At 45.1% G+C, this 21077-nt stretch overlaps 1 protein-coding gene across 7 annotated transcripts in view; it reads right to left on the reverse strand.

The window, feature by feature from the left end:
• Positions 1 to 21077, reverse strand: part of DNAH1 (dynein axonemal heavy chain 1) — a 77703-nt gene that overhangs the window by 22252 nt on the left and 34374 nt on the right. For all 7 annotated transcript variants that reach the window (XM_040569292.1, XM_040569291.1, XM_040569287.1 and 4 more), the window contains 25 exons: positions 20699 to 20839; positions 19540 to 19703; positions 18959 to 19072; positions 18156 to 18344; positions 16969 to 17074; positions 15780 to 15893; positions 15293 to 15442; positions 14718 to 14804; positions 14426 to 14612; positions 14217 to 14308; positions 13555 to 13709; positions 11778 to 11955; positions 11344 to 11538; positions 10725 to 10844; positions 9953 to 10111; positions 9563 to 9667; positions 8246 to 8386; positions 7609 to 7769; positions 6742 to 6899; positions 6437 to 6610; positions 4797 to 4975; positions 3773 to 4003; positions 2194 to 2390; positions 1237 to 1372; positions 161 to 369 (listed from right to left, as the gene is read on the reverse strand). In XM_040569292.1, coding sequence (XP_040425226.1) covers positions 161 to 369; positions 1237 to 1372; positions 2194 to 2390; positions 3773 to 4003; positions 4797 to 4975; positions 6437 to 6610; positions 6742 to 6899; positions 7609 to 7769; positions 8246 to 8386; positions 9563 to 9667; positions 9953 to 10111; positions 10725 to 10844; positions 11344 to 11538; positions 11778 to 11955; positions 13555 to 13709; positions 14217 to 14308; positions 14426 to 14612; positions 14718 to 14804; positions 15293 to 15442; positions 15780 to 15893; positions 16969 to 17074; positions 18156 to 18344; positions 18959 to 19072; positions 19540 to 19703; positions 20699 to 20839 — 3842 coding nt within the window. The remainder of the gene's footprint in view (positions 1 to 160; positions 370 to 1236; positions 1373 to 2193; positions 2391 to 3772; positions 4004 to 4796; positions 4976 to 6436; positions 6611 to 6741; positions 6900 to 7608; positions 7770 to 8245; positions 8387 to 9562; positions 9668 to 9952; positions 10112 to 10724; positions 10845 to 11343; positions 11539 to 11777; positions 11956 to 13554; positions 13710 to 14216; positions 14309 to 14425; positions 14613 to 14717; positions 14805 to 15292; positions 15443 to 15779; positions 15894 to 16968; positions 17075 to 18155; positions 18345 to 18958; positions 19073 to 19539; positions 19704 to 20698; positions 20840 to 21077) is intronic.

Raw genomic sequence — 21077 nt, forward strand, 5'->3', positions numbered from 1 at the left:
AAAGTATCTACTCCTAGAGGAAAGTGGTATGCAAATGTGACTTCTCCTCCAGAGTCAGAGGCTGAGAAATAAAGCTCCCCTGACAAAGAGTGAGGGAAGACAGAGAACAACGAGGGAATAATTAACATTGGCAGCATAGAGTTCTACCCTTGAGCTGTACCTCATGCACAGAACCATGTGGATATTGCTGCGAACCCGTCCTGTGTATGCAGCCATCAGGTTGGCCTTGGTGGGCTGCTGCCCTAGTTCTCGCACAACAGGCTTCATAGCTGTCATGATCTGTTCTTGATCGTCAGGACTGTAAACGTTGGGAACGTCACCTGAGTTGAGCAGGTTGTTGATATCTTCAAGGAAGGATTCATTTTTAATCTAAGTAGATGAGAGGGGGAGGAAGAGAAAAAAAGCAGTTTCCTAAGTCATCAGAGAGTCAGGTTTCCACATGCCATGTAGATTACTTGTGGATAAATACAGTCCTCAGCCTCTGCTAGAAGAAATAATTTCTGTGGTCACTGAGCTCCAGTAAAGCATACTCTGTCTCACGGCCAGGATTTACAATTGAACAGCCATGTTCAGCCATTTCAGGGGTGGGGTGTCTGGGAACAAGTCTTCCTTCTGCTCATTCACCGTTTTCTTACAGATAAATAGCATTTAGGGTCTAACTCCCTGCCTCGTCATAGTGACTCTGTAAGCAGGCTCCAGTTGACCGTGTGCTCTAGGTCTTTGTTCCTCCAGCACAGCAGAATGCTTTGCCATTAGGATAAAGCTCATCGGTACAGGAGGCAGAGTAATTGTAGGGACGTGTCAAGTCTGTGGGATGATTCCCCCTCCAGAGATACACTTGCCTCTCTGTCTTTGCTAAATCAGTCATACACAGCATCCATCTACTTGTCTAAATGTACCCTCCAATGCCCCCCCCCTCACCTTCGCCCACATATGCTTCTCCCTGCAGGGAAAAGAATGAGCGAACAAGCATTTGACAGATGCTTATCTCACTGCTTAGGGCACTGCCAGAAGCAACCTGGTTCCTATGATAATGAAGACAGTATAAAAGCCTATTGGGAGCATAACCATGAACTCCAGAAGTTGGCTTAGTCATTAGGAAGCAACACTTTACAGTAACAAGCCAATGTTATCCTGGATCAAGCTCCTCAACCCTCTTCAGGGGGATTTCTTGAACTTGGAGGTATATTCCTGACTTCTCATGAGAAGGAATCAATCATGCTAACACTCCCATACCTGTGTGTCTACAAATAGGAAAGTTTTGGGTAGACTTTCAAGGCCTGCTTTCATCATGATCTTCTTCGTGTCATCTCGCCATTCGGTCATGTCGTAGTTTTTGGACAATTCTATCTGGAAACACTCATAATCTGCCCTAAAGGAAAGAGAAGTTACATCCAGTGGAAGTCTCCTCTTTTGTCAATCCTGAGCATATCATGGACACAGAGGAGAAGACTCAACCACGTTGTTTTCCTACAAAGTGCTGAGCACACATCTGTCCTTGAGCATCTCTAGCTACCAATCCAAAAATATGTTTTACTCACAGTAGCAATACCTGAGCTAGATAGGAAGCTGAAATATAACTTCATTAGCTAACAGCATCACACTGTACGTGTCCAACTGCAAACCCTTACACAGAGCCCCACAGTAAAAGAGAGCAATTCACCACATTTTTTTTTTTTTTGGTGATGTAGCACTTGGAGGACGGTGTGCCAGGGCACCAGGGCTGTGTTTTCTGTGTTCACGTCCTATATTCAGGACTGGAAGAACTTGCTTCCCCAGCCCATTTCCCTGGCTCCCAATATTCACAGACGCCACTTGCCAGGCTGTCAGTGTCACTTGATCATTTGTCACTAGGAGCTCCTGTCTTTGTCTTCCTGCTGCCTGGCTCCAAGGAAGGAGCCCCCCATCTCTCCCAGAACTATGCTACACAGGCCCTTGAGTTGATGTGGACTGCATCGTATTTGCTAATTTGCTGCATGCACACAACAGTAACTGAACTACCAGCAAGCAAAAGTCCAATTTTTCTGGTGTAGATGTGCGTGTTAACTGAGCCCTAGCTCTTGACTGTTGTATCTGAAGAGTCAGCAACCTCAAAAACGTGCAAACAGTAGCAGAAAGGGCAGGAAAAGAGAATCTCTGGAGGCAGCCCCGATGGAGCTGCTCCACTTTACATGAATGGAGCCCATCACTTACATGTGAGATGCCAGCCTGGTGAGGGACTGCCTCCCACTCCCCCCAACACCCAGGAGAAGAGCATTCCCTGGGGCCTGCCGCAGGATCCGGCTGATTCGACAGATGTGCTGCACTGCATCCATGAACAGCTCCAGCCTCAGCTCTGCGGTGTGGGTTTGATTGTACTCTTCCAGGTAATCCTCAATCACAATCTTCAGCTGCAGGCAGAAACAGACGCTTATGTCCAACAGATAAAAGCCATCAGTGGTGGGGAGGTGTGACTGTAATTGTGTGTAAGCACAGCCAGCCCTCTGGGAGGACAGAGCCTGGTGCTCGGGGGACCCGGGAGTAGCTGCCTCTGTCAGCTGCTGCTTGGGAGCTACCTGTAGGGAGGTGATGGCTCTGTTCGCTCCACGTTCCTACAGGAACTGCTATGGGACCGGGCTCAATTTAGCTGGTGGTGGTGGCAGCAACTGCTGAATGGAGACCTTAAACTCAGGCTAAGTAACTACAGTTTGCTGTTCTTGATGATGCTGTTTACCTGGAAAAGCAGCAAGGCACGGTTCAAATTAAAGCAGCCTGTGGCTGCCTGACCTGTGGTGTTCCAGGGTCTGCATCTGGGAGGGCTTCCTGGCTCTATAGCTGCCTCCTGCTGCAGGTCCTGCGGTCAGGACAATAAAAGGGCAGGTGCTGGAAGAATAATTGTCTACGGCCAGCAAGGTTGAGAAGTGCACTCCTCTTGTGGTCCAGCCATTGCACAGGATAACCATATAACCAGTGCCTCCTGATTTTTCCAGGGCTCTCTGTAATGGCAGTCTCAGGGCAGAGCAGATGAGACAAAGATATCCAGGATTTGGTCATACTCCTTCAGCACTCTCGCTGTAAACCTGGGCAAGCAACATCAGCCAGAATTGATACAGCACTGAGGTCCCTGCCTAGGTGACCAAGTCCTTTGTGCATCAGGGGACTGTGCAGCAGCTTGGGAAGTCTGGCTGTCTCAGCTGGGATCACCTCACTGGGGGACAGGCCTACATCCTTTGCAAAAAGGATTAGGAAGCTCAGTTAATTATCGGTCCTTGTCACACAGCTATCACAAGAGGGGAGATGACAGGATAATCACCTGTTTCTGATAATGAGCGCAAAACACACTACTCATTGCCTTTGCTTAATTACCACTACCAAACTATTCACAGTATCTTCTCCAACAGGGAATCCAGCAATAACATTAATTAGTTGCAAAGGTCAATTGTGAAGGCTTTAATGGTAAATGTAGAATTGTTTGGGGGTAATGTGCCATTTCTTTCCAGCAAATTTCACTTTTTGTTCCTGAGTACGGCTTATTTGGGAGACTTTGCATAGCAGACTGCCTCCAGGAAGGCAATGCAGAGACAGCTTGTTCCACCTCAAATTCCCATCTGTACCAAATGCAACCACTAGCCATGTCTGGGGTAGGATTTCACAGGAGAGCTTTGGGACGATGTATGATTCCAGAGACCTTCAGTTCTAGCAACCCCATGATTATTAACTTCTTTCTTTTGTTTGCAGAAGACTTGGAAGATGTGAACATAATTCATACTGTCATGATTCTTAGGATCGTTACCTTTTCCTGGCTGTTGATTTCTTTGTACAGTCTGATATGGGCGTCTTGTTCCATGAAGTCGCCAAACAGAACTGGCTGGGAAGGGACAACCTCCTCAAAAGTGGTGCCTAGTTCCTCCATCATGCTTTTCATCAGGTTATCAAACCAGGTCTGGTCCTCTTTAGTGACCAGGCGATCAGAGAAGACTCGACAGCTCTCATGGTACCACAGTCGCAGCAGGTGTGATTTGTCCTAGTAGGAAATCCCAGCAAAATACCCTCATGAGAGAAGCAGAGAAGTGTTAAAGGCCTCTCTGTCAGGAAGGTTGGTTCCTGCCAGGCACACGGACAGCCCCATTCCTACTAGAAAGCAGCTGGAGTGGAGAAGAACTGTGCAGAAGAAGCTGCATTCCCTTCTCAAAAGCAACACTTGTCAAAACAGCTGCTCTGCAGAAAGTTCATTACAGCTGCAGTTAATACCCTATTAGTCCACCTGCCAGGGTTTCTTTGAGAAATTTAAGTCTCGTGTTTGTCCTTATCCTTCCTTCAGTATGACTTAATTTTTTACTGTTTTCACGAGTTCTCGTATTTTCTGGAAAGATCCTTCTGTTTGGGTGTGGCACAGAACCAGATCCCCAAGTACTTTCTGTGATAAATCAACACCTACAGGCTAAGCTGGACCTACAGAGCAAGTCCGCAGGAGAACTGAAGGGACAGAAGCCTCCATTGGTGTAAGTTGGTAACAGGACAAAACCTCTGTCCCTGCATGGTCCCATCTAGTCCCCTACGGCTCTGTCCAGCCCTGCAGGAATGAATGGCTAGGCTGGGTGGCACTGACGCCCCGTGGCCACGCACCTGACAGATAACACACCAAGGAAGGCTTGGGGTGGTCTGTGTACTGCCAGTACTAGGCGATATAACCAAAGGGAACATCACTAAATCCATTGAACAGTATGAAAACACAGTTTCAACAGGAAACTGAGTTTGGACTGGAACATTCCTGTTCTTCCCCTGAGAAGCATGACTGTGCTGCTGGGAGGACTGACCTCGATATTGCTGGACTCAGCCATGAGCATGCCCTGGAACACCTTGGAGAGGTCCCTCAGGTTAAAGGTGTAATGTGACTTGGCTGGTGTGGGCAGCAGCTGGGATGTGATGGTCGAATACACACAGATAGTGGCATCAACCAAGGGCTCATTCAAGTCTTTGACTGCAGGTGCTCCAGCTGCAGAGACACAGGAAGGTAGAAAGGATGTCAAGGTGGCAACTCTGAGACAAGAAGGTCCTAGCAGTGCAGACAGATGACACCAAGTGGCAGAGGATTTGTTGCTAGGATTTGACCAGAACTGCACTTTTTCCCCCCTGACTTCCTATATGGAGACTGTGTGGGGCCTTGACAAAGTCTCAGCTCTTTGCAGTGGAGAACTTGCCAATGAGTTTCCCAACCAAATTGGAATCAGACCTGAAGAGGGAAGAATGCCTCACAACAATTCTGCAGTGTTAAGAGTCTGTGCACCCCATAGAGAAAGGAGATGCTGCCAGGCAGGTAATGGTGCTACCTGAAACACTCAGGTTTTCCTTCTCCCTCTTCATACTCCCCCAGTGTAGTCTCAGATACTTTTAAGCTGGAAGGTGTCCTTTTAGCTAAACCACCTGGCAATTCATTGAGCTCAGCAAATGCGAAGTCTCTGAGGAATGGCTAAGGGATGACTTCTAATGTGATAGTGGCAAGATTTAAACATAGCTGCCAGTTTCAGAACACACAATAAATTTCTCAATTCTAATCAAGTTCATTACCAAAACTCCTGTGGAAGTGGAGCCCTGTGACACTCTAGCACTTCATGCTTTTTTGCATTATTTCCAAAATTCTTTAATTTTCTTTTAAAGTGAAGCTAGACACTTCAGTGTGTTCCTGAGCTCATAGCCAGGTACTGGCACTTGTGAATACTGTAAGCACTCAGAAAGCTTGGCTTTGTCTTCCCATAGCCTACTATTCTCACTCCTTCCTACTGGCAGATTTGCAGAGGAGGACACATTTGCAAAGATGATCCTAAATTCCCACCCTGTCAAATATAAGAGGTACACATTTCACTTCAGATGAACCCTTTTTTTCTGTGTGGCTGTAGCACCATGCTCAGATCCTCCCTTCTCAGCTGTCCACAGGCTGCAGCAGATGGGAAGTAACAGAAGGCTGAGCTTCTGCAGAAAGCTGTTGTCTGGGGAAGTGTCTGCCTGCTGAAAGCACAGGTAAACTGCGCCATGCTGTGCCCACCAGCCTGTTCAGTCTCTCTTGCGTCTTTCTGCTCTTACACACTGGATCTCTGTAACTTCTTTCTCCTAGGAGTCCAGATAGGAAACCAAGACAGAGAACACGAGTTCTCTGCTTTACTTGTGGAGGTGAAGAATATCTGCATCATCTATCACAAACACAACTCTCTCTGGAAGGCACAGGCTATGGAATATCTTATGAAATTCTTAGAGCCACAGTTGAAGTTGGCTAGTTTGGCCCAGAGACTAGTGTATGAGTTCTCTGCCAAGGCTCAAACACCAGTTTTTCAAAAGCATCTTCAAATAACTAATGCAAGTTCCAGCTTCTAACCCTCTGATTAGATCACAAACATTAGTTTCTTCCCTTTCTACATCCATTACCATTGGGCTGACTTGAGATAATGAGGAGGAGGCTTACCCATCCAGCTGCCAAGGATGGTGGAGAAGATTGTCTTCTTGCTGCTGTCCTCCATCTCCGTGAAGGAGAGGTAATTGAAATGACGTGTGAGGCGTGGAGTAACAGCATTCCTTCCCCCTCCAGGAGGTCCCATGGCACAGACAAAATTAATATCTACCAGCTTCTTAAAAGTACCTTGAGGAGTGTAAAAGCAGGAATGAATGCTGGGCCAAAAACCCTTGCCACAGATCTCCCCAGAAAGTATGTGTATCTATATCAACAGGCCAACTCTTGCCAGGAGTACTGGGCAAAGATCTGTGTCGTACCAATTTGTTTCCTGTCGTACCAGCCCTGGTGGTCCAACCACTGCCGCAGCAGCTCGATGGGTGGCTGAGCACCGTACGCCTCTGGCATGGGCATGTTCAAGTCATCAATGAAAAATATGAAGCACCGCCCAACTGGAGGCCCAAACACACCCTTCCACCTGTAAGGACAAAAGATGCGTAAGGACACAGGACAGCTCCTATTGCGAAAGCACTCCTAACTTGTCCCAAAAAGCAGTTTTTCCTCTAGATGCTTCCTGGGTCAGCAGTTTCAGTTGTCTTTACACTTATGCTCTATACACGCCTTTATATATGGGCCTTTGCATGAAAAAGATATACAGCAACGTCTGAGGCATGGGCTTCTTTGCAATCACATGGGTACAATTTTGTCTACTTATGCACAGTGGCAATGGGAACAAAGAGAAAGCATGAGCTCAAGGCCATGAATACGTTGGAAATTTCAAACCATGGCTGGCTGGTTTGAAAAGGAAAAGGGAAGCTGCTAACCATGGGGGGAGGGTGGAGGTGGGACTAGGGATCAGTAGCCAATATTCTCCCTTCATTAGTTTCTATAAAGGTCCCACAGTGGGGTTTGCAAACACTTGTGTCATGAAATGTTGTATTTCTGGAATAACTAGGATTGGAGCAATTTTTACAGACCCTCACTTACCCTTCTCACATTCTTGACAGTGTATCAGGTTATTACTGGATCTCTCAAACCCAGCTCAGCTTTGCTGTTTGTCCTGTTTCTTATCCACAGATCTATGTGATTGGAGCCCCTTCAGGTCTTGGGATGAAACTAAATGATCAAGCTGATGGAAATACTGAGCTCAGGGATGCCACCTTTGCAAACACCGAAAGGAAACTTGCCTCTTATCCAGTTTGCTATCAATGAGATCCTGGGTTTGGTTGGCAGAGGTGCGTGCAGAAAACATCAGGAAATGGGTGATGTATTTGAGAGGCAAGTTCTTCAATAGTTTGTCTGTAATTATGAGAGTCTTCCCTGTGCCAGTGGGACCAATGCAGAGAACCTAGAAGAACAATCAGCAGTACTTGCTGGTTCCTGCCCCCTTAGGCTTTCAAAGGAGCAGAGAAGACAGAAGGCTCACTTCTTCAGTAAGGACAGCTGTTTGAGGTAACAGATCTCTCGACATGGAAGGAATCCAAGCAGAGAGGTATGAAATGCAATGGCAGGAAACAGGTAAAGAGAGGTGGTGATGGGGCCATCACCCTGTTTGGGAGGGGATCTAGAAGTTGCTGCATTTTAACTGAACTTGGGAAAGTTAATATTCCTTTGGAGCTTCAGCATGGTGCCTGGGGTCTGAATGGAGAATTCTTGTTGCTTAGGCACAGCTCTTGAGCAGAGAAATGCAAATCCATGAGAGTGGAAAATGATCTAAAAGTGTCAGGTAGCTGTCAGGTTCTGATTGCACTGGAAGAAGAAAACATGCTCCACTTGAAGAGAAAAACACTGAATCCAAAATCAGAGACAAGGGTGGGCACATACCGGCTTACAGTTGATGAGCAACAGACCCAGCAGTTGGGCCATTCGGACTGTGTTCACTGTGGGCACAATAATGTCAGCAAAGTTGGTTTCAGGAACCATGGTGAACTTTGCTGTGGGGTCCAGCCACTTCTCCCAGCACACCTGAAAGTAGAGGTACATTTAGAGGGGGCAGCTGCATTATTCTGCTATGGGAATAGGAAAATGGTATTTCTGCTGTGTTTTCCCGTCACAGCTCCTTGTGTAGTAGCTCAGATTCTGACTAAGACATCAGGTACTCAGTCCCTCTGTCTAGACACCTACACCTTTTTGTACAGCAAAGCTGTAAGCACTTGACTTGCTTCCTTTGGGAGGGAGGTAGCCTAAGAGCCCCAACAGCAACACACTTGCCCTTCCTTCTGAAAACTGGGATCAAAGGGAGACAGAGCACTTGTGATATTCGCAAGAAGCGGAAGTCTGTCCTAAGCTGACCTATGCTGTAAGTGCCCCCGTGGCAGAAGGGCAAAGAAGGCTTTGCTGGGATCCTGTCTTCATAGTTGGTGCTGTTGCACTCAGAGGCACACTGAGGTTTTGTATTTTACAGGACATGGATGACTTGCACTAGAATCAAGTCACAGGCTAACGTCTCACAGGCCACTATACACGTGAAACAGAGGTTTTGTCAGGGATATGCTAGAGAACGGTGACAGAAAAAACATTCCTGAGCACCCCACGTGGCTTCCCCACAGACACTGAGACAGCCTTGGCAACTTTGCTAAGTATTTTACACTCACGTAGGTCTCCCTGCTTTGCCTCCCCTTTCTGAAATCAGAGCATTTTCCCTCTTGTTTTTTACTTCCAGCCCAGGGGCTGGTGACTGTCAGTCAGCTGGGCCTTGCATGCCCTGCTGCTCTGCTATCTGCTGTGGAAAGGATGGCATATTTTTCTGCCCTGCTCCTCCTCCAGACTGCTGTACCCAGCTCTTCTGTTGTCGTGCACTGTTTTTTAATGCAGACAGACCTTTCCATCTGAGCTTTTCCCTGCGGCAGCCACACTTGTAGAGCCCTCTCACTTTCCTGAGCATTGGCAGAAGCACACAGGTCTGATTTGACCAGCACTTGGTTAAGGTTTGAAAGATATGCTTCGCAACCCTCAGGGCAAGAAGCTGTCTTCTTCCTTTAATGAAAGGCTTGATTTCACTTGAAACATTATCACTGGGTTCCTATAGGCTTTTTTTATTTGCCCTTGATGAGAAGATTCTGTCAAATCCTGCAGGACTGTGTTATTTACAGGTCCCTCCCTCAAATTTCCCAGCTTAGAGTTGGAAGTGAAATATTTTACCTCCCTAATGACATCCTCATCCAGATCATCTTCAACATTGTTAAGTCCAGCATCATTCAGTTTATAGTCATAAACCAGTCCTTCTTCTGGGAAAAGTAACTGGATCTGTGGGAATAAAACTATGGTGAATGTAGCTGCCACTCATCTGAATTCACAGGAGGATCTACATTACTGCAAGAATTTAGTAATGGGATGCTGCCCAGGCCAGGGGGTTCAGTTCTCTCTCCCAGAGCTCCCAGCTCAAGGGTCCTTTGAATTTTTGAAGAACTTGTATACCAGATCCCAAAAAGAAGCCCATGCACATTTTCCAGCTATTCAAGAAGCTCTCACTCCCACTCCTCATTACCACTTCCTCTATAATGAGAAAGTATCTGCTTTCCTTTTACTCACCTTTTCTTTTGCCATCTTCTCCCTCAGCCACATGCTGAAGGCCATACGGCCTTGGGAATCCCCAGTAGCACCTATGCTCCAGATCAAGGCAAATATAAACCAGGGCTCAATCAGCTCTCTGATACGAGCTGCCTTCTCCTGGGGAATCTTCCTAATTCCCTGGGAAATAGAAGACAGCAGAAGTAGAATTCTCAAGCAGGGTTAATGTGAACAAATATCAGGCACTTTTCAATGTGCTTGTAATTCTACTCAGAATACGTGTAGCTCTTTCTAGCCAATTTTACAGGCCTTTAAAAAACATTCCAAGGATTAAAACGTGCTATTTCATTTGTGTACTTAAGACACTCTGTTTGCTGAACTAAGGTCTCTCAACACGAGTTGGGAGAAGAATTTAGTTTTTTGTTTTTAATTTGAAAGCTTTCCAGCCTTCCTCAACATTATCTCTCAAAGAACCTGCAATCTGAAGTGTTTTGCTGCATAGCTCTGATCTCTGCTTTCCACTCACTCTCCAATTCCCTCTGCTGTAAATAAATGTGAACCTTTTTCTCCAGCCTGATAGGCCTGGAGCTTATCTTCTGCTTTTTCAATGGGTAAAGCGTAATCCTTTCAAGCTTACCTGCACTCTGCAAGATGCGGTATTGCCTTCTGCCATGTAGATGTGCTATAGGGTAACCTTTCTTCACCAACACCTTGTATTCCAGTGATTAGCACTGCACAACTTACTGCCCTTAAGAGCTACAGGCACACACATGTAATAGCAGCAAAACCTTACCTCAACAGGAATGAAAGGCTGAAACAAACATTCCAACAGCATGAGAAGGCTTCTTGTGAGGTTACCATCTGTTGAGGCAATTATCTCCTTCACAAATCTCCGGACAAAGCCAATGGCTTCCTGTAAGAAGAGGCAGGAACAGTTCAGTGTTACCATCCAATACATTTGACTTCTCCTACCTTCTAGGGTTCTGGTTTCTACTTGCCTCCCTGCAGGCTACATTTAGCAGGGAGGGTACAACTGAGAATGCCGCCATTTCTCATTGTGTCTCAAGTACCACTGTTTCAACTGCAGAGAATTACGTCAAACCACTTGGCTCAGTCTTAAGTGCAAGAAGCCTTTGGGTCTGTCTTTTGAGTCTATGCAACAGTGACACACATCTTTTGCCATCACTGCTCTAAGTGGTTTTCTCCTTTCAGGACTTTTCTTTTGCAGCTCTGGGTTATTCATTAAACCAGTGGCTCAGGAGCAGAGTAGAAATATCAAAACTTGTTCTTATAACTTTCTCCCTGGAGTAACTCCACTGTAAGAAATAGAGCTGCACCAGGGATGATTTTATCCAGAAGACAGTTTAAAAATAAAACATCCATAGAAGGTCTGGAACAGCATGGCAGCTTACCTTGAGGAATCTCCTGAAGAGGGATGCCAACTGCTGTGAGAAGGGCTGCATGACACCTGGGATTTTTTGCAGCCAGCACTCAGTGAAGGGCTCCAGCCCCAGGATGCTGGGTTCCAGGTAAACCATGCCACAGCGGGAGACTGTGGCAGGGGAAGCAACAGCCAAATCCTGGACTTCAAACATCATGGTCATGCTCTGGAAATTCCAAAAAAGGAGAAAGCAAGGATCTCTCAGCATAACTTGGTGAAGCTGCAGTCTCTCTTGTTGTTGCAGGACCCCCCTTTGAGCAGTCTGTGCAGCACTGCAGAGGTCTGGCCAGCACAGGGATACTACTGAGACACCAGTTTCTGAACAAGTCCATCATGTGCATCAAGTGGAAAGTAAAAGGCAATTAAGACAGACAACAGGCAGCAAAAGGGAGAGGAATGAGTTACCTCTGTCATCTTGATGATTTCCCCTGAACTGAGACACAACTTCTTATTGTCATCCAGTACTGTGTTCATGTTCTCAATCCACAGAGCATCAACTGGCCCGTCAAACACGTACCACTTCTTACGAGCATCAGCAGCCATGGCTCCCCTCCGAATGAGTGAGGAAAGGATCCCATCTGTCCTGAAAGATGGGAGGAAAGCAGGGCTTGGACCAGTCTATTTTTGCTGAAATCCATGGCAAAGCTTCCACCACAAAAAGCAACAGAGCTGGAATCTTACTTTAGTTCATGTGCCTCACCTGCTGATGAGCTGTATAAAGGTCCACCTCAGTCTTTCTTGTACTGAGACTCACAGCCCAGTCTGAGTGGCACTGTGACTATCTTTGGCCATCAGGAGCTGGACTTCATGTCATCTAACTATAAAATGTCAAGTTTCCTTTTAACATCTCTGTCATCAGTGAATAGTGAAGAGGCCTCACAAGTACCAAGTACATGTCATAGGCAATTTACCTGTTCTCTACAGGTGCCTCTTTTTCACCACCAAATGTTAAAGGAAGACTCAGGACAGCTACTCTGCTAATGATTTTTCAGTTGGGTAACTATAGGTTAGGAGGATGAATCCATGCTAAGGAGCCTGACTCTACCCTCTTTATAACTGAAGTTCCCCATCTTCAACTGTATCTGAATCCAGGTGGTGCTGGAGTTAATGAACAAGAGAGCAGACACAAAGAAAGCTGTCTGTTGACAGCAAGAACTTAATCTGTACATGGAAGCTGGAGTGCAATTTCTGCTAAGGTCCTAAACTCCACTGATTGTTAAAAGATTATTTTTTATTTATACAGTGATTGTGAGGTCCAGGGTATTTTACTGAGATCAAGGGAAAACATTCTGTTCTAAAGCTCAGCTGATTAAAACAGATGGGTTTATGTCTATAAATGCATTTTATGTGGCTGCCATATTTTTTTTGTCATGTTGATATGCCTGTACGCTGCCCTTGGGTACGGTCACATCATAAACAAACTATCGAGCTTAATTGGAATATCCTATAAAACGTCCTTCAGTAAAGATACACCAGAGCCCAGGCTTGGAAGCTCTGTTCTCATCATCAGTAGTATTTACTTACTTGCACTTTTCCTAGAGGCACTTGGTTTCTTACTCATTTAGTTTCCCTGTTTTTATGGAACACACTACCATTTGTTCCTAAGCAAGCAATGGGTGACAGGACCATAAGGAGATTCACACTGGTTCTCACACCTCAGGTCACAAGTGGAAACTCAACCAGTAGGACCTGTTTATCAGGAATGCAACTGGGCTCTTGGTTGTTGCTTCCAAACCAGACAGACAAACAGGCGCCTTGACATTGGGAATGAAATGCCCCTTTATGCATGAAAGTTATCCCCAGCATATTTATACAGAACAATCCAAGTGTGCCACACACAGGTCACTTTTCTTCAGAAGCAAAGTAAGTTTTTAAGCTGCCTTGTCTTACAGCAGAGGAATTTGCTTCAAAGCAATTGAATTATTCCTTGTTATGCCAATGTTACATTAATACTGCCAACTGAGCTGCTGTACTGTCTGGGCATGTGTTGGCAGCCAGGCCAAGTGCACAACAAAAGATGTTAGCTTCAATTGTCATGACTGGCTATTGTAGCTTGGTGAGGGATAAGAACTTGACTGCTTTTGATTTTATGCCACTATCCTAAAGAGTTCAGCCTTGAAGAGAAGACTCTCAAGAACAGAAGATAAGAGTTTCCAGACTTGAAGGAAGTTTTGTACTTTACCACTCATGCGTTAACAAGTTGAACTCTCCATAAAGCTGGCCCATGGTGATGGATTTGGGATTCAGTACAAAGTAGCTGACTGCTTCGTAATTCCCACCACTGGCTGCAGGCTGACCTTGCAGTGATGTCATTGCAGCTGCCAGGACTTCATAACTCTGCAAAAGCAGGAGAACAAGAGAATTAACTGCTATGGCTTCGTAACAACAAGGCCACGTGCTCTCACAGCAACTGCATTTCAAGGGCAGTGAGAAAGGAAACATAGTGAAAGATAATGTTATAGCAAGGAGATGCCTAGCTGTATGCACAGAAATGCAGGTTTCCAGACGCAGGGGGAGGAAGTTAGATCTCCTGCAGAAAGCCTGCTTGAGATGTCACATGATGCTGACTGCAGATGTTTAAGCTCAAAGTATGTCTCAGCCGTAGAAGTCTGCAGCAGTGCCAATAAGCCTCACCTTAGTCTCCCAGTTTTAAAGAGCAAGCAACTCATATACTTCCCCATGGCTACAACTCAATATTAAAAGGCACCACAAAAACACCTCTGTCCCCTGGGTTCTATCTGAGAGAAGCTAGAAATGCTGACGTGAGTCTTCTGTGAAGGTAAATCCTCCGCATCGCTAGGTAGGTGACAGTTTGCTGGGGCCAGTGCAGTGTCTCAACCATACCTTTGTCTTCCCAGAGCCTGTGGGCCCCACTAACATAAGGCCATGACGAACCACAGTGGTTTCATACAGCTGGATGCACTTAGTCACAAAACCTGTAGAGGAAGATGATGTAGACTGAGTCCGGGAGTATCCATCTGTTTCCTAGGGCACAGCACTGGACTAAAAGCACAGACCCAGAGAGAGGACTTGTAGGGAGCCTTTCCCCTCACCGTCAACATCCTTCAGATTCTTTTCGATGCAGGCTTTGCGAATGGCTTCTTCCAGGATGCCATAATCAACAGGCTTTTCTTTGATCTTAGGAAATAAATCTGAGACAATACCATTGAAGAGCTTGAGGTCATCCTGCAGAAATTTGGGTATGTTGGCATCCCTGATAGCCCGCAGACAGATCAGATCCTGCGAAGATTTAAGAATTTGTAATTTCAAAGATCCTTCCTCTCTTCCGTGGCTGCAGAAAAAGCTGTGTAAGTCTCTGACAGTGTGAAGTACAAGCACACCTACCTCATCCATGGTAGGATTCTCTCTTTTCAGGTTGCCAGCTGTTGAGATGACAGTCTTTACAGCTCTCATTCCAAAGTCATAGTGGTCCTGGAAAAGGCACAGAGGAAACAGTGTCATCAGATACATAAGCATCCCCTAAAGGGAGAACCTATGCATGTAGTCAGTTAGCAGGTAAGAAAAGAAGAATTATGCCTTCAGAACAACCAATCTTCCATTGAAGTCTTCCTGGATCCTTCAAACAACTAACTAGTCCTCCGCTGTACAGACTGAGGATGAGGAAGATAAGAACAACCGAATGACAAAAAAAACCTTAAATGGAGGGAGAAGTAGGCAGGGCTGCTTGGCACAACTGTTCTGCCACTGTAATCCTAGCTAGGACTATAAGGTGAATACAAGTCCAGCCACAGAATGGGAAACAAGAGTTTAAAAGGTGGAAGGTGGATGAAGACTGGTTATTGAACTTTTTGTGATACACTATCACTAAGCACCAAGAGAACTATCCAGGTACTTTGTGTCTAGGCTGAGAAAGCATCACATATTCATAAAAACATATTCACGGATATTAAGGCATCTACCTGGGTACTGAGCTGCTCTGACAATAGTTTGAACGTTGTAGTGATCTTCTTTGCAAGGACTTTGGCTTCATTAAACCCAAATGAATATAGAGAGATCTCAGCAATCATGGAGTAATCCGGGACCATCATAGCCACTGGGCGGAAGAGAGCCTGAAATGTACAGTTCCAGCACAAGACAAAACCACTGTTTTTTATTTTTTTTTATTTTTTTTTTTTCCTAGCAAGCTGAAAAGGCTGAGTTTCCATCACAGACTGTGTAGAGGACATAGCACGAGCGTGCTTGACACCCACTAGGACAGCATCCCTGCAGACTGAAATATGAGGACTGCCATTTGCTTATGGATGTGATTCCAAACTGAATGTGATCCTAGAAACCTTCTACAAACATTATTTCCTAATCCTTGCCATGGACACACTGGTGGACTGAATAGCATCCAGCACCTGTATTGCCCCTCTTCTTTCTGTCTGTGCAGTCTGCTCTCCTTACCTTGAGGTTATCAGGTAATTCAGTGCGTCCAGCATACCCTGGGTTCATTGTGATGAAGACTGCACAGGATGGGACTAGTGGGATCTCCATGCCTTCAAACATGAAACGATCTACCTAGAAAATGAAAAATGTGATCATTCTCAAATACTGATTTGCAGAAAAGTAGTAGGATCTTCCAAAAGGAAAACGATGGCTTTCAGTAGTTAAATTATGAACCACAGACACATGCAGCTGTACACAATTGTAGTGTGCAGCTACAGACACTGCAGACTAGATTCAAATCTAGTCCCACTACAGGAATACAGTATTACCAGCAGTATTTTTTCCTGCTTAAGAAACTGGGCTCATTGAAGATTTACTGATACGACACTATTTTTTATTTTTTTGGCTCTTGAACAGACTTCTGTTCCTCCAGTTGTAAACAGGCAAACATCTTTTCATTCTTTCTGCAGGAGAGTTTGGACCTGAATTAATTTGTGGCAGGAAGGGCAAAGAGAAACCTAAATCCTTTTTAAATCCATGTAGGCAGTAATTTCAGATGGGTGATAAAGCAATGCAGAAGAATTCACAGACAGCAGGTTTCTAATTCCAAGCCAAAGTCAAGGAGATTCAGGTCTTAACCTCTCTGAGTCTCCAGGGGAGCCAAGCAGAGGCTGGCTGTCAGGCTGGCTGAGCTGAGTCTCCATGTAAAGCCAACAATTTACTTTGCATTGCAACTGTGTGTACATGAGAATGCATTTTTCTGCACACATTGAGTTTTGTGAATCCACTAGAGCTTGAATAACACATTTAGATATATGTGGTACCAAGCAACTCACAGTAAAACAGTGGCTGCCTTATATCACATCTTCAATTTGTATCAGCTCATTGGGTCTTTTTCAAAGAGTGTCTCCCACACTGAAGTCTGCTGGCACTGTAGCTCAAGCTGAGACAGAACGTGGGCAACTGTGGTAGCACAGACTAAGGTGAAGTTACAAAACCCACCCAGGATGCCGAATATGTAATAACCTGATACGATGCACCACAGCTAGGGCATTACTCATGCCTCTCTGAGCTCAAGTACGTCTGAGCTGCACTTGGACAGTGAATCTGGTCCTCTGTGAAGATGCGTGCAAAGACAAGGACTTACCTAGACTAGCTCAAGTGGAGACGACTTTTTATCTGCCTTTGCATACCCCATGTTACTTACCCTCTGCTGTTGGGCTTTCTGAATAGTTGTGATCTGCTGAGCCACCACAGACAGCACCTCAATATCAATGCGGTTGAACTCATCAAAGCAAGCCCACGCACCAGAGCTGGGCAAGGAAAGAAAAATGAGGGAAGTCAGGAACATCAAACAGGAGCAAACTCACAGTTGCAGGTTCGTCTAGGTCTAGAAATTATAAATCCACATAATGAGGAACAAGAAACGAACCCACCCTTCCACACTCAGAGTATACTGGTATAGTAGAAGGGGACATAGCCTCTCACCCTGACTATGCGTCCCAGGTCATGTGATGAGCTAAAAGGTGCATGGTACTTGCAAGATCATGGCAATGTCTGACCCTACAGCCTGGCACAAATTTGGGCTTGAAAGAAGTGTAATGGTGAAGTCCTATTTTGTACCTGAAATGTAAGCGTAGCAGATACAATCACAGTGTACTGGTACAGTGGAAGGGGCCATAGCTCATCACCCTGGCTATGTATCCCAGGTCAAATCCATTTTGTAAAGCCTGGAAAACTACGTATAAAGCTGGAAGCATGTATATGAGAAAGATGATCTTCCCGCAGGGCATGGTTTAAGAAAGAAGTGAAACTACTTACAAAGAAAACATCTGAGAAAGGAGTATCAGTATCTGCTGGAGTAACTAATTCAGATTCACCAGCATGCAACAGACTAATTGGACCAGCTCTGTTTGATATGTAGAGAAGAGGGAAGTATCTCTGAGAGGATTCCTCAGAGCTTAAAACAGTCTCTCTTGGCTACTCAATTTTGGATACACTCTGCAGACTCTCCTTCTTAAGATTAAGCAGCTTGTGGGCTGCATCTCAGTCCAACGTGCACAATATTAAAACAAAAGTCAGAGCTGGAAACATTTTTACAGGTGTCAAACAGTGGATGGTGCAAGGCATTTTAATTTTGCTTTAAATGAACAGGATCTCTTTTTATCCTTTTTTTTTTTTTTTTTAAATTGGCTCAACTGTCTTACTATTTTGGCAGAAGCTTTATAACTTTGCTCATTCTGGAACACAGCAACTCTCTAAGTAGGGCTTTGCTTGTTCTTCTGGGCTGTTATAAAAAATATCCACCTGGTGGATAAAAAATATTCCACCTGGTGGCCAGCATCTCCATATCCTACTTGCTCCTTGATAATGACACACAGTATTTCACTGTACCTGGCTAGTCCCTTGAAAAACTTTCCCATTGCCATAAAGTCAAGCTGGTCAGAGCAGTTGAACACTACGGTTTGGATTGCTAGTGCTTTCCCCAGGTCTTTTGTTGTTTCTGTTTTGCCTGTTCCTGCTGGTCCTGCAGGTGCTCCTCCAAATTTCAGATGCAGAGCTCCTGTAAGTGTCAGGTAACACCTACAACAAATATGAGACCAGCTAATGAGAAGCATTCCTACTGCTGGTTTCAGTAAAGGAGACATGATCTATCCATCTGGAGACAAGCAGAAATCCGCCATTTATTATTCTGCAGAACTGCTTATATATGCAGCACTTTGCAAAGGAGTTAGCTATGCGGCCTTGATTAGTATTCATAAGGGCCTGCATGGATAAATCCTTCTGCCACTGCTGTAAATTTACTCTCTAGAAAAAGGACAGTTAAAAAAGGGTGCAACTATTATTACCGCTGCATATTCCAGAGTATTAGATACCTCATACAGTGGTTTGCAGAAGAGCTCCTTAGCTATCAGGAAGGCATTTTACACGAGTCAGAGCACTACACTGAGAATCAGGAGAAAGTAAGCAAATCAGGGTGAGCACTGATCACTAGGAGCACAGTAGGACTCATGCAAGGATGTTTCTACACCCTCATCTCAAGTAAGCCTTCACTGTACAAATGGTTTCTATTTACATACATAAAGAAGTAAGCCTGGCATGGTCAGATCCTTGGTTTAACCCCTGATGAGGCTTGTTCATCCAGGAAAAAAAAAAAAAAAAAGGTACATTTACCACCCAGAAAAAAATTTCCTTACCTGTCAGTGAGGGGTGTGATAACCAGACGGCCACTATTCCCCAGATACTCATAGCCATACATAAATTCAGCGTTGACTGCTCTGATGTACAGGTCCCCCCTCGTCCAGTAGTATCTAATGATGAGTGAACATGACATCGGAAAGATAAAAACTTTCTGGCAGACAATACATGAGCTCATAGGACTACAGACCACGGATTTGGAGACCTGCATGCCAGGGAATTTGCCTCTAATGAAAAGAAAGGATAAGGTAACACAATGGGATGCCCAGGAGTTCTCACAGGACCTGAAATTAGGTGTTATATCAAGCACTGGACTCCTACCTGGGCCGGAGCATTCCCTTTTCAGTGAGGCATTTAAGATACCATGGCATGGCATAGTCTATATTGCCAAAGCGGATGTCACCAAACCTGTCTCAGATGCCTTAGAACTGACATCCTCCTGGGATGTTAGAGGTGCCTCAGGAATACTGCTTACAGATTGTGCAAACTCATTTCCATTTGTCATGGACACAGCTGACGGGTAAGGAAAAGGAAGACTGGCCAGGGAGGCCAGGTGAGGTCCCACAGCTAAGCTCTCTACCTGAGCTGGGAGATCCACTCGAAATCATTCACGCTTGTCACATTCTCCTCAATCAGCTTTGCTGCAACATCCTTGGCATGGACCTCAATCACAATGACAGCTGACAACACTGCTCGCTGCATCTTAGACAACTTTCCACGGACCACGGCAACCAAATCACCCAGCTGGATAAGGAAAGGAAAACACTCTGGAGCACTCCATATCCCAAAGACCCAGGCTGTACTAACACAATGCAATCAACCTTATGGCCCATTAAGTCCAAATCACAAGCTGTGTCCAGGTAACTTCTGCCTCTTTCTTGTCAGAGACAGGAATGACTGGTCAGCAAGCAAATACTGCTCAGGGCTGTCTCAGAGCTGATTTTTTTGTAGAATCATAGAATATCCCAAGTTTAGACACTCCCTAATAGTTTTATGACCTTCTTATATTGTGGCACCCAAAACCGCACACAGTGCTCGAGCTAAAGCCACACAAGTGCAGAGTCAAGCAGAACAGTCACTTCCCTTGACTGGCTATCAATGCTGTGCCTGATGCACCCCAGGGTACGGTAGACTTTTGTCTACACCCTTACCATACTCACATGAAAAGTTGCAGGCACCATGAAGCCCAGAAGCCCATTTCTCCCAGGTCTTAGGCCTGATTAGATGCATGGAATAGGTAAGAAGGATGTAATTACATTTTGATTTCTACTGTCCATCACTGTAGATCCAACTTCAGTCCTGTTCTTCTTGCACCCTCTACCCCCCCCACTTTTGACTTCTTGAGTGACTCTGGATATGTTATGTTTCATCCTCTTTCTGTCTTCACCTACTGATATTGTCAATCCTGTACATTATTTGAGGTTTATGATGACAAATATCCTAATAATTAAAATGATGAGAGCTAATTACCGATTTTTAAGCTGTGCTATGCAGGATTGCATCTCCAAAAAATACACTGTTGTGACATGCATGGAACTGACCGGGTTTTGGGAGCAAATTTCAGGTAACATATGTGCGGTGGTTTGGGTTATGACAACAAAAGCACAATCATTGGAAACTGGTGGTATAGGACATGAGATGACTTCTACTATAGTATTGTCCTGCCTGTATTTATAAGCTATCTGATGACTGACAAATCCCCTTCTGACAAAATCTTACCTTTATGTTCATCTTCCTACCTGAGTAGTCAGCTGTGGGAAAAGCCTGCTGGACAAATCTCCAGCTTCCAGAGCTTCAGACACTTCCTTTGTCCAGAAAATCTGACAGCCAGCAATGGTCACTTGGCCAGGCCATTGCAAGACCCATGTAGTACGTGACACCTTAAACAAGCGAAAAATAGCGATAAGAATGATTTTTTAATTTCTAAGTTTCCCCGCTCTGAGATACATCATTAACAAACAAGAACTGGACTCATTTAAGAGACTTTTTTTTTTTCCTGCTAGTTGCTATGAGGGAATCTTCTCTAGGCATGAACTCCCTGGACACTCGGTACCCCATTCTCCCTGCCTTGCCACTTGTAGATTAGTAACCAGTTGCAAGTGGCCAGCAGCAGGTAAA

This window comes from Cygnus olor, chromosome 10 (genome assembly GCF_009769625.2).
Source record: "Cygnus olor isolate bCygOlo1 chromosome 10, bCygOlo1.pri.v2, whole genome shotgun sequence".
Classification (NCBI taxonomy): Eukaryota; Metazoa; Chordata; class Aves; order Anseriformes; family Anatidae; genus Cygnus; species Cygnus olor.